General features: G+C 38.1%; 1 protein-coding gene across 1 annotated transcript; it reads right to left on the bottom strand.

The window, feature by feature from the left end:
• Positions 1–905: 905 nt before the first annotated feature.
• Positions 906–16354, bottom strand: LOC106877556 (ankyrin repeat and SAM domain-containing protein 6). Its single transcript, XM_014926490.2, has 17 exons — positions 14875–16354; positions 14325–14369; positions 13556–13763; positions 12654–12754; positions 11916–12027; positions 10966–10993; positions 10098–10202; positions 8555–8677; positions 8135–8302; positions 7389–7776; positions 6609–6693; positions 5802–5961; positions 5443–5491; positions 3925–3992; positions 3416–3532; positions 2552–2618; positions 906–1605 (listed from the first exon to the last, which is right to left on the bottom strand). Exons 1-17 carry the CDS (start codon positions 15572–15574, stop codon positions 1595–1597), a joined length of 2535 nt encoding a protein of 844 aa, XP_014781976.2. The 5' UTR covers positions 15575–16354; the 3' UTR covers positions 906–1594.
• Between the last annotated feature and the right edge of the window lie 703 nt (positions 16355–17057).

Here is a 17057-nt window from a genome sequence, read left to right as displayed (position 1 = left end):
CACGATGTTTCCTTGTGGAATTATATTTTTACAAGTTCACAGAACATTCTCCATTTGTATTTACAGGAGACGCTAAGGCCCTTAGCATTTTCTAATGGATTTTGAGTCTGGGTGAGAGGCATGATTTCATCACCAAGGGCATAAATTTTGGTCCCTTTAACTGTTCTGTTACCAGAGCTGCCTGAAACTGCCTTTGCTTTTCTGATACAAACTTCCTGTTTTAAAGGGGGACCTAAATAAAAACCTTGCATTTCAATTTATGTTCCAAGCCTCAGATTAACAAGAGTCATTTTTTTGCTAAATTCTTCATTTTCCAAATTAATTTCAACAGGTTAATCACGATTGAAAATTATCATCGTTGTTTAACATCTGCTTTCCATGCTGGCAGGGATGACACATTCTTCCAGGCTGAGCTAATCTCTAGAGTTCTCTCTCGTAAACTAGTTTTATTAATTCAATTGGAAGTGGCCTTGGATGTTGTTTAGCAAATCCAAAGTTGGTTCCATCTGAGAACTTTCTAGATGGAAACTGATTATTCTTTTTCTTAGCATGAAGCAGAGGCCTTGCTGTCTTATGCATTGTGTAATCACCAGAGATTCTGAAATGCAAAACTATTTCTTTGGTTTGTATCATGTTTTGTATATTGGTGGCATTGAAGAGTGTAGGAAACGTAGATTCTGAGACAAAATGAAGGAAACTTAATATAAAGAAAAAAGTTTTTTCAGTTCTTCACTGGTAGTTCAAAAGTAATGTTTTTTAAATCATTAGAAACTAAAACTTGAAAGAAATTGAGGACAATTAAAGTGTTTTTATTCAGAAATGTTTTTGATATAAATTTTGAATAAAAAAAAAAAACATTACTTTTGAATTACCTGAAATACAGAAATTAATTTAAAAAATCAAAGTTTTGGATAAATTTACAAGTTTATTTAGAAAATTGATCAGAGTTGAATGCTATTTAATATAGCAAATCCTGATGAGTTTACCAGAATAGTTCATCTTTGGCACAAAGTTCTTTTGTATTGTTTGAATCACAGAAAGATAAAGAATATTAAAAAATAAGAGAATGCAAATTGACTAGGACTTGTTAGAAAAAAAACATGTAAATGAAGTGTAAAAGTTTTTTTTCTAGTTTTGATTTGTTGTGTGTCTTTTGATCCAAGACCGTTTCTTTAGGATATAAAACTGCCATATCTTGTAAAGTGTTCATATCAGCCTTCCATAAATGTGACCCCTTTAAGTGTTAATTTGAAACACCCATTTAGCCCTTTTAATTGCAGCCAAACTAGTAAAGTGTCCCAACTGATATCCAATTCTCATCATAGGAATATTTCAGTTGGTCAACTCTAACATAACGAACCGATAGCTAAGATTAGAGATACTCTTTCTTAATTAATTCCAAATCTTGATCGTTTTGAATTATGTTAGTAATGAAAATAGTTAAGCCTTGAATTTGTGATTTCTTTTCCAAATTAATTCAAACCCCTGGGTGGTGTATCGTACTACAAATGTGATGAGAAAAGCATTAACGTGTACTTTGCAAATGAAACACCTGAGATTCTTGATAATGGGGCAGTTTTCTTCACAATACTGTTTAATTCAAGTCTAAAAGAGAGGAAAAAAAAAAAAGTCTTTAGATTTGTAGACAGTGAAAGTTATTCTGATCACTCGGGGCTGAAGCCTTCAAACAGCAGCAATAACTGACTGATAACATTTAACAAAACAAAAAAAAGACCCAGTTTGGAACACACTAACTTTGCAATCATGTGATTATAATAAGCAACTCCCATTGTGTGTTTGTGCTAATTTTCCATTGTAATTTTATAGCTTTTCCCTGTTACTATTTGTTTTACAAATATTTTTTTTATTCCATGTCTTGTAAAATGCAGAGTTATTAGTCAAACCTCATCATTTGAGGCTCAATACTTTTCATATGAAGATGTGGATTGTAAACACACAGCTGGAGTTGCTAGAAGTAATAGCCAGTTCTTACTCAAAACACAGAATACCATCTTCAGAAAAAAGCACAGCATAGATGTTGATGCGTAATAAGACAGGAAACTGCTAGTGGTCTTTTTAATCGGAACTGATTTGTGGCTAAGCGACCGACAACAACTTTTTGAATAATGTAATTCTCAATGTATCACCATCATTTAACATCTGCTTTCCATGCTGGCATGGGTTGGACGGTTTGACTGAAAGCTGGGAGGCTGCACCAGGTTCCAATCTGATTTGGCATGCTTTCTATGGCTAGCAGATGGCCTTTCTAATGCCAACCACTGCAAGAGTGTAGTGGGTGCCAGTTACACAACACTGACATCAGCCACGACCACGATTTCACTCGGCTTGTCGGGTCTTCTCAAGCACAGAATATCACCAAAGGTCCCCGTCACTGCCTCTTTATGTTTAGAGAAAACACAAAAAAAATAGGCAGGGTTGGTCATGACTGGAACATTTTGGATCAATGATGTGGTGAGTTGGGGCTGGAGGTTAAATAATGAAATGACAATAAAGCAAATCAAGCCATTGAGAATATAGAGGAATTGCTTACCTTCAGTTAAACTTTGAGCTTTCTGAAACAATGTCAAAGTCTCCCGGAATTGTTGTCTTTCACGACCCTGCAATTATATAAAATGATGCTTTTTAACTCCACACCCTTAAGGTAATTGTTATTAGAATTAAGGTGAGTTAATTACGCCATTAGCATTCAGATTACTTAGTCAAATGTTTGAAGAATTAATTGGATCTTATCTTGTAGGTTTCCGGTTTTGATGATACGATTCTATATTTTGAGAATGACATTATAGGATAGGTATGAGAGGCCAGATCCGACCTGCTTGAACATAAAACAAGGAATATTTGAGCCACACTGTGCTCGTTTTGAATGCTAAAGGGTTAAAAGAAGGAATGTCTCAGATTATTCATTCAGTCTCTAAATAATTCTAGTTTTCTACATCAATTAATGTACATATTAATTAAATTTGTGTCTATTAATTGATGTACATTTAATGATTCACTCATCAAGACTTCAACAAATACTACAAAGTGCATGCTCTGTTGATGAGGTCATATACATATATCAAGATGGAACTATGTTCAGAGTTGTCTCCCATGCTTGCTAAAATAATTCAGAGAACAAGGTTAGTCATTAACTCATATTGTCTTTTCCTCCCCACATAATTATTTCTAATTAGTTTTTTAATGCCCCATCATTAAATATTGTCGACACTAACTTCATTACTTTTTCATGTAAATGGACACTAAGTTTTATTTTCAAAATTGTCGGGGGAGGGGTGAAGGCATTAAGAGGTGGGAGATGTTCAGAGTTTACGGACATTGTTAATTAGAAGTTTTTTATATTTCAGGAAATATAAAAATAATAGTAACGATGATGAAAACATCGAAATAAAATTACCTTTCCTGTCTCTAGTTCTGTGATTGCTGCTAGAATCTGTCTTCGAGATTCATTGTGTGAGATTCCAAGTTCTTTCAGGTCTCGGTCAGTGAGAGTCAGAAATGCTTCCATGTCAACCTAATTAGTGGGAGAAAATCAAAAACAGACTTTGATTAAGGGCAAAGAAAAACATCAGTGCAGGACTTGATTGCTAAACTCTTCTTTTGTTACTGTGTGTTCTTGCAGTGATTGCCAATCATTGAAGGAATCGGTAAACTAGGACTTTAACAAAAAGAAAAAAAGAAGCTTTGTATATTTGTTCCCCCATGTTGCACAGACAATCCCTTGTCACTCTTGCCATCAAAATACAGTGAATCGATGATTGATCTGCTGCAAATGAGGGTGTTCTTTTGCATAAAATGTGATTCGATGTTTTAAAAATCAGGAAACCATTTACATTGCAGTGTAGAAATTGTCTTATGAACTGTAAAGTGTGAAAACCCAACATAACATAAGAAAATGCTTATTACCTCTTGTTCTTCAAATATCGGATGGTATCTTTCTAGAGATAATTTCTTGAGTATTCCAGATAATTCATCTGAAGCAGCAAGGAAACGAAAATTTTAGAATGCTTAAAATTCATAAAGTTTGATATATATATATATATATATATATATATATATATATATATATACTTTATTTAAAAGCAGCTGAAATATAACAAAAAGCTCCTTGTGTTTGTATATTTGTGCCTCCTTGTCTTGACATTGCATGCTAGTTGTAAAGGAGTGTCATTTGTCTCCAGTCTTCCATGGAAACATGTCCATTCTTGGGTAAATATTACCTTGCTTGAGACAAGTGAAGACTGGCAACAAGAAGAGGAATTTGGCTGTAAGAGATCTGCCTCAATGAATTCCGTCTGACCCATGCTAGCATGAAAAACGATGATGATGATGAGCTTTAATTAAATACACTAATGAAAAGAAATACCTTATCACCTGCAGCAACTCACCAAACCATCCTTTTTAGCAGCCAATTATAACATCCATCCATTGTCTTGCTGTGTTCTTGGCACATTTCTATCTTACCTAAATTCCAACGCTTGTCCTAAATGTTTGCAGTGGATTACATCTCATATTTTCATATGTGCATGTATATATGTATATAAACATAAATATATATATATATATATAAATATAAACACACACACACACACATGTATAGCCTTCTTCTGTTGATTTTCTGCCAAGTTGATTTATGTTCTTCGTGTGCAACCTAATTCTGTTTTGTAATCAGTAAAAAGTAAACAGACAAAGCTAATTGTGCATCTCTTAGCCATTCTGTTTGGATATTCCTGCCTTTTATCAAACCATGACAGGATTCTTGCAAAAACAACAAACAAACAAACAAAAAAAACTGCTGCAAGCTATCATTCTGTTCTGCTTCTTGAATATTTAGTCTGCTGTTTCATTATCTGATGCTGAGTCAGTATCTTAGTTACAGTTTGCTGGGTTTGTCTCTCTCTCTCTGACACAGTTGGAGTTGCCAGAAATAAATCATCCTTAATCCTTTAGCATTCACATTATTATTCAGCCAAATGCTTTTTTTTATTCTCATTGTGTTGTAGCTTTGAGATTTTGGTGAGAGGCCAGATCTGACCAGTTTAAACATAAAACAGGGAGAATATTTTGGGGTCAGATATGGCTGGTTAAATGCTAAAGGGTTAAATTACATCCAACTTTGATAGAATAGGGAAAATGCATTGGACAGTGTAGTCCTTGGTATATAAAAAGATGAGATGGTCACATTTGGATTGCTCTTGATTACAGACTTGCTCGATGAAAGTCGTCTTGAGCTTAAACAACAATCTCGACCCCTCCCTCCCCTCTATTCCTGACTCTCTAGATCACTCCATGATGCCAAACCATCATCTCTGCTTCTTCCTCTTCTCTCAAACCCTCAAACAACAATTTGGTTTTAATTCCAATGTCTGCAGTCAAACCATATTAAACAGATTTTTCAAAGAATCCAAGACAAAAATTCCTCACCTTCTGATCCTATGTGCTTCTTGTCTTCACAGTAAATTTCCTCTTCAGTCTACAAATAGAAGAGAAAATAAAACACAAAATAAACCAGTTCTTTCGTAGTCAGGGAACTCGTGTATCAGCTGCCTGGACCCTAAAATTATCCCCTTTAGATACAATAAATGAAATAAGGAATTCTTTCATAGCGCCATGGGCCTGCCCATTAACAACATTGTTATGAATCGTGTCACATCTAAAATACTTTTCTTCCTTCAAAACAACCTACGATGATGAGGGGACGTTAATTACATTTAAAATCCTGTTGAGAAGATGAGTTCATTAAGGTGCCGTATGAAATCTAATTACTTCAAAGTTTAACTTACCTTACCAGGTGTTGGAGAAGCTGAAGGTGTTAAGGTAGATGTACTGTGGCCATGAGATGATCGTTGTGGAGTCATTGAGGAACTGCCACTTGTAGAACTGTCTGGTGAGGTAGTATTAGATGCATTGCGAAACGCCGATAAACCCATTGAAAGTTTACCACTGTTGGAAGCAAAAGATGGGAATAATAGTAAGACTATGTCTAAATTATGCAGAAAGGAAAAGGTTCTTGGTGTTAATAAGAGTGAACGGTAGGTTACAGGGGAACATTAAATTTTCTTTTCTCATCATTTAATGCCTGTTTTTCCATGTTGGCATGGGTTGGATGGTTCAACAGGAGCAAATGAGTTGGAGGACAGCATCAAGTTCCAATGTCTGTATGTATATATAAATTATTCTAATGCCAATAATTCTACAAATTACAAGTAATATTAATAAAGAACCAACCCATGTCAGCATAGATGATGATGATGATATTCTGACAGAATTATTAGCATGCAGGACAAAATGCTTAGCCACATTTCATCTATGTTCTGAGTTCAAATTCCACTGAGGTTGACCTTGCCTTTCATCCTTTCAGGGTCGATAAATAAAGTACCAGTGAAACACTGGAGTCAATATAATTGACTAGTCCCCTCCCCCAAGATTTCAGGCCTTGTGCCTATAGTAGAAAGGATTATTATTATTAGTGGTGGTGGAAGCAGCGTGTTCTAGTTTGGCTTGAAACCACAAATTTCATGCTGTTGACATAGCATCAACTTAGAGCAACAGGGGAATGTAATTTGAGATGTTTTAAAAAATAAATTTACCTGTACAAACGATGAGCTGGAGAATAAGTTGCAGGATTGGGTCCACATTTTGTCCAGGTAAGGTTTACATCAGTTGGAGGGTAGTCTAGAAAACAAACCCCACCCAAAAACATAAATGTATCATAATCATTGTCATCCTTAACAACTCTTAACGAAGTGAAATCAATTATTGACCACAAACACCACAAAATGTGGATCTGACCCTTTGACCTGTTGTCCAGTGTGCTGTCAAATTAGTTCCTGCTAAGCCAGCCTGGAGAACAGATGATTTGTCATTGCAGACCAAGTTTCTTCATCATTATTTCATAATCCACTTTTCCATGCTTGCATGGGTCAGACGGAATTTTCGAGGCAGATTTTTGACAGCCAAATGTTCCTGTTGTCATCAGGAAAGGACCCTGCTTGTATGACAGTGACACTCATTTACAACTATCATGTGATGTGAAGACAAGGGGACATGCACCAGTATGTACATACATACATATACACACACACACACATACAGCAGGCTTCTTTCAGTTTCCATCTACCAAATCCACTCGAGACTTTGTTTGGTCTGTGACTACAGTAGTTGGACTGAATCTCAAACCAGGAGGTTGGGAAACAAAGAGCCTTAATCACACAGCCAGGCGGTGCCTCTGTTGTTTCTCTTGAGCATCCCTGGTTGTAAAACACAGAACTTGAAAATCAGAGCAGAACCATCTCTCATTGTAACTAAGGAAAAGGGTTTGGAAAACTAGAAGGAAAATGAAATGAATATTTGTCAGATGTAGCACTCACCTGAGCTAGGAACAGCAACAGCAGAAGAAGCTGATGCAGGGTTGCCAACAGGACCCTGTTCTGCACACAACCCAAGAGAACTGAATTCTCCTCCAGCTGCTGCACGATTAGACATTGCCACTCTTGAATAGGCTGCAGCAGACGTTGGCCCAGGAGCAGATGATGCACTGGGGTTGTTTGTAAACTGGTATGGCAAATGCTTTTTGTAACCAGGAATGATTGTAGCAGTCGTTGAACCGGTGATTCCAAGAGAAGGACTTGAAGGAAAATAGCGGGAAGCTGGGGCCATCATGGGTGTTGATGGGTTCACTTGGTGATGCATATTTAGATTTCCTGTAGATCGATTGTGTAGCAGTTTTGAAGGACAGGCTACTGATCGACTAGATCTCTACAACACAGAAAAAAAACACAATTCAAAACTTCAGGTAATACAACATAACTGTTGAAAATATCAAATAAATGCATTAGTTGTTTCCATCTCTTTTTTAATAATTAGACTTTGTAGACTTTGAATCAGCTTGTAGGAGCAGGTTGCTGGGTAAGAAAGTCATTACATTTAATTTAAAAATAAAACTCCTGTCTCTCATATACTTTTTTTTAAAGAGAGTAAAACGGGATTTGAGGGAATCTTGCCCTTTTTTAGCAAGCCAGATGATTATTTAAAGGGTTCGTGTGTTTTTTTTTTCCTGCCTCTTTTGTAAACCTGCAAAAAAAAAAAAAACAATAAAGGTACACAAGACACTTACCGTTGTTGAATTCATGAGGACCGGAGAGACTGGTGCTGTCCTGCGTCCAGTACAGAGTTTACGTGATGTGTGGTCAGTACTGTCCAGACCAAACGTTGGTTGTGGCAGGAATGGCGGAATAACTGGTTTCAGGGTGTCACAAGAGTTGGAATGTGGAGTGCTCATATCCTGCAGAAACACAACAACAACAATCTTCATCCATTATTTGACTCAAAGAGACAATATGTTGTCTGGGTCAAGAATTGAACCCACATCCTAATGACTGACAGCTCAACACCCTAAACACTAAGCTGAATACTTTCACATGTTACATTCCAAATACCAGTTTAAGAAGAAAAAAGTTGTTTGCTTTACAAATAATTTTCAAATTTAATTAACACACATGTTAAGTGTTTTGATTAATTAGTGTGATGATCTCACCTGAGTACACATTGTTGCACTTCGCTTAGTTTCCTGAAGAATCATCTCGTAACTGTTGAAGTCAACCATTTGTTGAGTTGGCAAAGCAGATGCGGGTGAGACATGCTGGTCTCCCATGGCAACCTGAAATACACAATAAACAACACTGACGCTAGAGTGAACTAGTGACAAAAACCAACTAAAGAGGGTGGAGACTAAATCTGGTCATTTGACTTTTAGAAACAGCAGCTAAATCTCCTGCAACATAATGGAGACAGGGAAGACATTGGATAATGCAGTCCTAGATACACTATACTTGAAACAAAAAAAAAAAGGGGCAGGGATGGATTGTCTTTGATCATAGGTTTCTTTAAACAGGATTGGCCTGTGGCTAAACAACAACTTCAGAGAACATGGTGGTCTTTAATGTTACGAGCTGTAACAGTCTTTGAGTTTACCTTAAATTGGAGACCCTGACATATAGCATCATCATTTAACATCTGCTTTCTATGCTGGCATCAGTTGGACAGTTTGACTGAGGACTGGCAAGGCTGGAGAGCTGCACCAGGCTCCATTTGTCTGAATTTGGCAAGGTTTCTATGGCTGGATGCCCTTCCTCATGCCAACCACTTCACAGAGTGTACTGGGTGCTTTGTTATGTGACGCCAGCACAGGTGCTTTATACGTGGCATCAACAGGGGTGCTTTTATAAGTGGCACCAGTGCCTGTGATCTGAAGAGACAGCCGAGGGAAGGAGTGAAACGGAGAGATTAGAATATGAGAGGAACCGAGGTGGTCCTCTTATTTGCCCACCTCAGTCGGACAAGGAAGGAGGGAGTTAGAAAGACAGCTGGAGGGAGAGAGAGAGAGCCTGCTCACACTCACACTCCAGCTGTCTCCCTAACTCTCTCCCACCTTCCTTGCCCGACTGAGTGAAGACTGATGGGGTTTGATTATCCATAGACTTGGACAATAATCTTGAATGTTTAGAATAAAGGGGCCAACACAAAAAGGACCCACAAACCAAGTAATGGAGTTAAACAGGATGACAGATTATGTGTACTACCAAAGAACAAATACAGTCCATTCCATGGGCTTCCACACAGTTTCCACCAACTCAGTTTTACTCATGAGGCTGATGACGACGATGAAGGCTAGAGTTGACCTAAGGCTACACTGGAAGACACTTGCCCAATGTGCCATTCAGTGGGATTGAACCCAGTGAAATGATAAGATGGAGATTTGAAAGAGAATCTCTACCATCAGGTTTAACAATTCAGCCAGGGTGAACCTCGTTGTGGTTATTGAATCTGCTAGAAATAGCAGTCAACTTTCCCTCAGATCACATCTGCTTGTCTCAGAAAACAGAGACAAATTGGATAATGTGATTAGGTATGCAAGAGTGTGTTTGAGGGAGAAAGGCAGAATGGTTGCAGATGGAATGTTTTTGATTAAAAGGGTCTGTGGGATTGAGTGATGACTCAAAGGACAGAGTTAATAAGGGAGTGGGGGGGCGAAAAAGAGGCAGAAAATAAGAGATTTTAGGTAAATTGAGATGACTTACATCAGTATCAGGCTGGAACGGTCCCGTTGCAAAGTAATGAGAGGTGCTGTAGGTGCGACCAAGTTTCAGATTGCGGAAACGGTTTGACATACGACTCCACCAGGCCTGAGTATTGGAGGGAAAAAACAAAATAAGGTTTTGGAATAATAATTCTAGAGACAGGCAACATGTTGAGACTAAACTGTTGCCAAAAAAGAAAATTTTTAAAAAATACATAAATGCCAAATTCTGTTCCTCACAGAAATTTAATACTAAATGCTTAAATTATGAATATGCAGAACAAAAACATCATTTTGGGGACCTTTTTCAGCATTTTGACCATCCACTTTTCCATGCTGGCATGGGTTGTATGAAGTTAGTTTGGGTGGATTTAATATGACCAGGTGTCCTTCCTCTTACAAACCCTCACCCATTTCTAAGGTAATATTCCCGCCTTGACAGGACATGTTTCCATAGAAATGAAGGACACTGCTTTCTTGACAGTGACACTCGTTTACAGCGACCATGAGATGTCAAGGCAAGCCAACAGTAACACACACACTTATGTGTGTGTGTGTGTGTGTATATATATACATACAATGGGTTTCTCTCGGTTTCTGATTACCAGTTCCACTGGCGAGGCTTTGATCGGCCTGGGGCTTTAGTAGATGACACCTGCCTAAGGTGACACACAGTGGGACAGAAACAAACATCTTGCTATAACAGCCATGGATGGATATAGTGTTGTTGGTCAGTGGAATGGTTGAAGAACCCAGCAGAAAGCAAAAGATCAAGAGACAATAAATAGAAAAAAAAGAAGACAAAGCTGGCAACCAATGAATTATGAAGAATTGGGTTGAATGGAGCAAAATGATGAGATGAAACTTACTCTCAATCCATTCTGTGAGTGTTCTTCGCTGAAACGAGGAAATATATAGAAATGTTTAAGCAATATTGCACAAAGACAGTGAAGAAGGAAAGAAAGGAGAGAAAAAGAGAGCAAAAGACACAATGAAGATGTATAAATGTGTAAGGTGGTGGTGGTGGTGTTGTAGTGAATGTTACCAAAAGGTCAAGGTTGTCCTGATTGTGGAAACCATTTGTAAGGACATGGAATACAAACAGATGTTTTTTGCTGTTGGAAGGGGTTTAACTTTTAGAAATAACTTCTTTGTATTTGAACCAATAACATGATGGCTTGACCTGTTAGAAATAGCAGTCAATTTTCCCTCAAGTCACACTTTACCATCTTAAAAGAAAACGAACACATTGGACAATATAGTCACTGATATAAAATATGACTTGATGGTCACATCTGGACAAAGTTGTGTAGTTGAAAGTAATTATCTGGTTACTGAACTCGGTAAGAATCATATACCAATTCTGATTAAATGTAAAATATAATCCACTGCATAGAATCACTGATGCAAAGTTTCCTGTTTTCTTCAGTGAAAATAATGAAATCAGATTCAGAAGAATTTCTTATAATCTTCATTTTGCAATTGGAATCAGTTTTATTAAAAACTGAGGAGTTAAAAGTCAAAGATTTTGTGTAGGGATTCTATAGTTCTGCCTCAAGGACAACTTTGACCACAAGTTTGCTGGCTGAGGTGAAAGAAAAATACTCTTTAAGCAAGACACATCATGCCACCACTTGTCACAATTAATTTAGTGAAAAAGAAACATGAGTAAATACCTCTATTACATTTTGTGGTTAAGAAGAGCTGCTAATTCATAAAGATAAAGTGTGGATTTGCAGAGCTACCCCACCCCCCTCCAACAGTATTAGGGGAAGAAATACAAAGTCTAAGAAACAAAAGAAATGCTTTGATGTCTGACCTGAAATCTTGAACTGTGCCATTCTGTTTGACCCATTTTTTGCCCTGGCGCTGGTTTGTTATTTTCATTGTCTTCTCAGCAAGTAAACGTAATAATTCTGTGTCAACATCATCTGCAACAACAATTTATAACATAGACACCAGGCCACAACTGTTTTTTTTTTTTGTTTTTTTTAATGGGAGGGATGGTTTAGTTAAAGCCATCAATTTGGACCCCACTCCCCACTATTTATTCTACTTCCATCCTGAAAAGGAAAGGAAGTCATCCCCAGCAGGATTTGAACTCAGAATATAACAGAATGTTACTAAATAGCACAACATATTCTAGCAAAGGGTTAAGTATTGGAGTTAATTTGTAGCCACATTGGATCTTCTTCATCCACATTTAGCAGTCACCAATTCCTCATCCAAACACTGGTATGTAGCCCTACCAGTGCAGTCTTCTTTCTTGCACATCTGATGCCTCTTATGCCCAGTTTTTCTCTCAACATATTTATTCTATGTCATCCATGCACATCCTCACATTGCACATCCAGTGGAGCATGCTGTTTCTGCTGTGCTCACAGAATGTACTGCTCCAGTGCATCTATTGCATACAAAGCTTTACTACTACTACTACTGAGGACAGAGAAGAAAATGCCTTGTGGTATTATACTCCCCGAAAAAAAACAATTTTAGATGACAAATTACAGTGTTGAGATAAGAGTTTTGTTAATTGAATTTAAGAAATGTTACCAACCAAGTAGGGAGGCCATGTCAAAGGCTGTGCATCCATTTTTCGCTTGAACAGTCACTTCAGTTTTGGCCTCATTGATGAGAAACATGGCAACAGATTTTTGTCTGAAAAAAAGAAAGAAAATCATTTTATTTGATGAAGATGCTGTTTAATTGGTTGAAATCCCAACATCATCTTGTAGTCAAACTCCCCACAGCTCCATTATTTCCTTAGTCCCCAGGTTAGCCTTGATTGAGGAGACCAATGATCACAGATATTCCTGCCATGACCATTTCATCTTATTAGGATATATCTACGATTACAAACTTATCTAATGAATCAGTGAGTTTCTAACTCATTTTACAAAGAAAGTTGTGATTTGAGAGATATTTCACAGCTATTTCTAGCAACATGAATAACCACAAGCAGACTCCCTTATTGATCAGATCCCATCCAGAAGCAAATATTTCCAACAACCGTCAACCTGTAAAGGTTCTTTTGCTCCTCTTATAAAACCCAGGTCCCTAATTCCCTTGCTGTTCTGAGAGCTTTGTCAGCAGGCAACACGACTTTGATGCTGTTTATCCCCAGGTCAATCTTGCTCCAGCAGGCCCATGATCAAAGACATTCCAAGGCAAGTTGTGTCCATGTATTTGGTAAGGAGCAGTATGTTGGAGCAAGAAGTATGGCTGTCAGCTGGAGAGAGAGAGAGACATGAGGTGTCTGGAACATAGACTTAGGGGCAGGGGAGGGGTCACACCCCAGCACCCAACCAAATATCTCAGTGTCATTTAGTCAGAACCACATGGCTGGGAAGTTTACTTCTTTACCACATAATCATTTGTTCACTATAGGACTTCTTAATTACAGCTAAACTGTGGACTGCATAACAACAACAACAACAACAACAAGAACGTGTGAGTTACCCATGGTAGGTGGCTTGCATCAATGCTGTCCAACCACTGATGGTGTCTTGTTTGTTGGGGTCACAACCATTCTCGACTAACTGACGAACAATATCCAACCGTCCCATCATGGCAGCAAACATAAGAGGCGTCGCTCCATCTTGAGGTGAACAAGCATCAACTTGTATCTTATCTTCTTTCAGAATCTGAGAAATGCGTTCAAGATCGCCTAAAAAAAGAAATAAATAAACATGAAATTATCAATTCACATCGTATAAAATACATTGTCACATCACTCAGTGTGTGGCCCAATGGTTAGGGTGTTGCACTTGCAATCACCAGATCATGGGTTCGATTCCCAGACCAGATGGTGCATTTGTGTTCTTGAGTAAAACATTTCATTTCAAATTGCACCAGTCTACTCAGCTGTAAACGGGTCACCCTGCAACAGGATAATCTTTTTCCGGTCGGAGGCAATGTTGTTGCTCTGCTCACCTAGCCATCACTCGAAAGATAAAATGATGCAAAGTGCATTGTGACTAGTGATGTATAACGTCTGATAGTCTGGTTGATCATGTGATCCCATGAAGGCCCAATGTAATTCTAATGATGGAAGATTAAACCATACCATTACAGGTGTGCAGTGCTTCATTAAAACTGAAAACAGAAAATACATCAGACAGCAGCATCGTGTTACATTAATCCTGATACAAACAAAGTCCGTCTGTATAGGACCCCTCACTGCTGGGGGGACACTCGCTGTCAAAGCTACAAAACAAAGAAGACATACCTTGTTTCGAAGCAGTTATGATGTCAGGTTTCACTTCTTCTGGCGCTACAAAAGAAAGGGAAAACAGAAATTAAAAACAATAAGGGAATTAGATTTAACGGCCAAGTGAGAAAGAGAAGGAGAATGACATCCTTAAACGAGAGACTGTGTCCAAATGTTTGCAATTGTGTGGACAAGGTGGTGGCCTGAGACTGATATTAAAGCACACAAGTACAAGGAATGGTCCTTACAGACAAGATATCACACACACTTTCTGTCTCATCTACCAAATTCCATTCAACAAGGCTTTGGTTAACCCAAGAAAATGGTAGACAACATTTGCGCAAAGTGCTATGTAGAGGAATTGAACCACAAACTAAAGTTGGAAAAAACAAATTTTTTAACCAAAAAAACATGTCCTGCTGAAGGTTTAAAAAAATATTTGAATTTATCGAAAACCGTCTACAATTTCAAATATTTTGAGCGCCATATTAAAACAATGTAAGCCAAATTACAACAACAAAAAACGGGACTCTTGAATTAAAATTGTCAAAATATAAATATAACTTACAAACTTTCGGTTTGTTTTTGGTTTTTCGATCTAAATAGCCGTGTACTTCTCGCTTCCCCCGCATTTTCGCCATTTCCAGGGCAGTTCGGTCGTTAATGTCGGTCAAATTCGGATCACAGCCCCGTTCGATGAGCACTTGAGCAGTGGTCATGTGTCCGTTTTGAGCAGCTGCCATTAAAACTGTGAGGCCATTGGACGGCGTCTGGTAGTTGACTTCGTATCCTCTGTCCAGCAGAAGTCTCAGAACGGAATCGTGTCCATTCTGAGCAGCAGACATCAACGGCGTGATCTCACAGTCTTTCCCATGTCTGTTATATTCGGCCCCAGCATCTAACAGCATCCGTACAACCTGCAAATGGCCACCTCGAGCAGCAATGGTCAGTGCAGAAGCGCCGAGTCGATTCAAAGCATTGAAGTCAGCCTTGTTTTGTAACAATAAGGCTACCACATTCGTGTGACCGTGTCGACAGGCTTGCATTAGAGGCGTCCAACCAGCCATGTTGGGTTTATCCAAAGCAGCTCCTCGCATCAACAGAAGCCGAACCACTTGTTCTTGGCCGTTTGCTGCTGCCATTTGTAAGGCAGTAATCTCGTCATCGTCCACATCGTCCACCTGTACGAATCCTTGATCCAACTGGCTGAGGATAACGTGAACCTCGCCATGTTCACAAGCGCTCAAAAGTTGTCGGAATCTATCCATGGTCCATGATTACAAGCCATCACCCGTCCATCAACCATAACGCCCACCCAGTTGTAAAAAAAAAAAAAAAAGAAGAAAGGTTAATATAATAAAAATTTACAAAATCTGAAATTAAAATTAATCACACAATAGCATCCGAGTGCAGTGATGGAAGAATTATTGCAGACGATAATCAAGCGGATTTGATTAAAGATATTCAAGGAATATTTACTTCTGCGGTAGAGTTAAAAAAAAAAAAAAAAGAGTCAGTTTTGAGTTTAAAAGTCTGCCAATTCTCAATAGGAATTTTTCAGTTTGACAAAATTAGTTGCAATAATTTTTGAGTCTGTTGGTCAACTGACAACACCCTTCCCAGTTACAAAAACTAGAAAGAAAAAACACCAAATTATTTTAACATGTTATATTGTTATTATGAAATCATATGAAGGCAGAACAAGTTACCAACAGCGTTGCTGAGTTCTACGAGAGATGTTTGGGAATTCAATTCCATAAAGTTTGTTCGAAATTCCAAGGATTTTCTTTTCCAGAAGAATTTTAAGGTTTTTTTTTTTTTCTTGTAAAAGTAAATAAATTGAAGTCGTCAGTTGTCACTAATTCGAAAGAACTTCACGTGTAGAAATGTCCTTTTTATGTAAAGAATGCTTTAACACTTAAAATAGCCACATTACTTCAATATTCCATCGTTAAAACACTCAAAAAATTCTGTAAAAACTTCTCGAAGAACTTTTCAAAAAGTTTTCGCAACTTTCTCGGCAGGTGCCCGCCATGATGGCATGGTGTGACGTCACACTACCCAGCATCCAACATTTCCGGTGAGAGCACGTGCGTTTGTGATGTAAACAAAAGTAGGACATCGAGATACAACGTTCGCTCCAATTCGCTTTCCAAATTAAAATATTTAACCCAGTCGTTGACCGCTCAAACGTGCGCGTTGCCAGTGCCATTTATCATTAGGAACCAAAGAGGGAGTTCCTACGTGAGCGTTTATTAGAAATAGCACCTAAATTTCCGTCTTAAATAATGAAGTTCTAGATAGACAGTATGGCGACATACCTCGATGCTCACCGCCACCAACAACAGTTACCAATAGAAGCCAGCGAGGGAGTTATTGACTCAATTTGCTGAAAATAGCTGCTAAATCTCCCTCATAAAACTCCTTACTGTCTTAAAACGGAAGGAATGAGACATTGGATAATTAGTCTTGTGTAGAAGGCGGTGAGCAGGCCGAATAGTTACTATGCCGGACTAAATGTTTAGCGGCATTTCGTCCGCCTTTACGTTCTGAGTTCAAATTCCGCTGTGGCCGACTTACACACTCTCCCAAAATTTGTATTCACTTAGTCTTGTAAACTCCTAAAAGAAGAGATAGCCATGGATGGGACGCCCTTGATGATAAGTTTGGTTGATCAGAGTTCATTTGAGGTAAAAAAAAAAAATATTTCAAAACTACAAACAGCGACGAAGCATTCGGACGACGACGCTC

The sequence above is a fragment of the Octopus bimaculoides genome, chromosome 20 (genome assembly GCF_046866305.1).
Source record: "Octopus bimaculoides isolate indiv1 chromosome 20, ASM4686630v1, whole genome shotgun sequence".
Lineage (NCBI taxonomy): Eukaryota > Metazoa > Mollusca > Cephalopoda > Octopoda > Octopodidae > Octopus > Octopus bimaculoides.
Note: the sequence above shows the minus strand (reverse complement) of the source record. Positions and strands in the feature narration are given on the sequence as shown.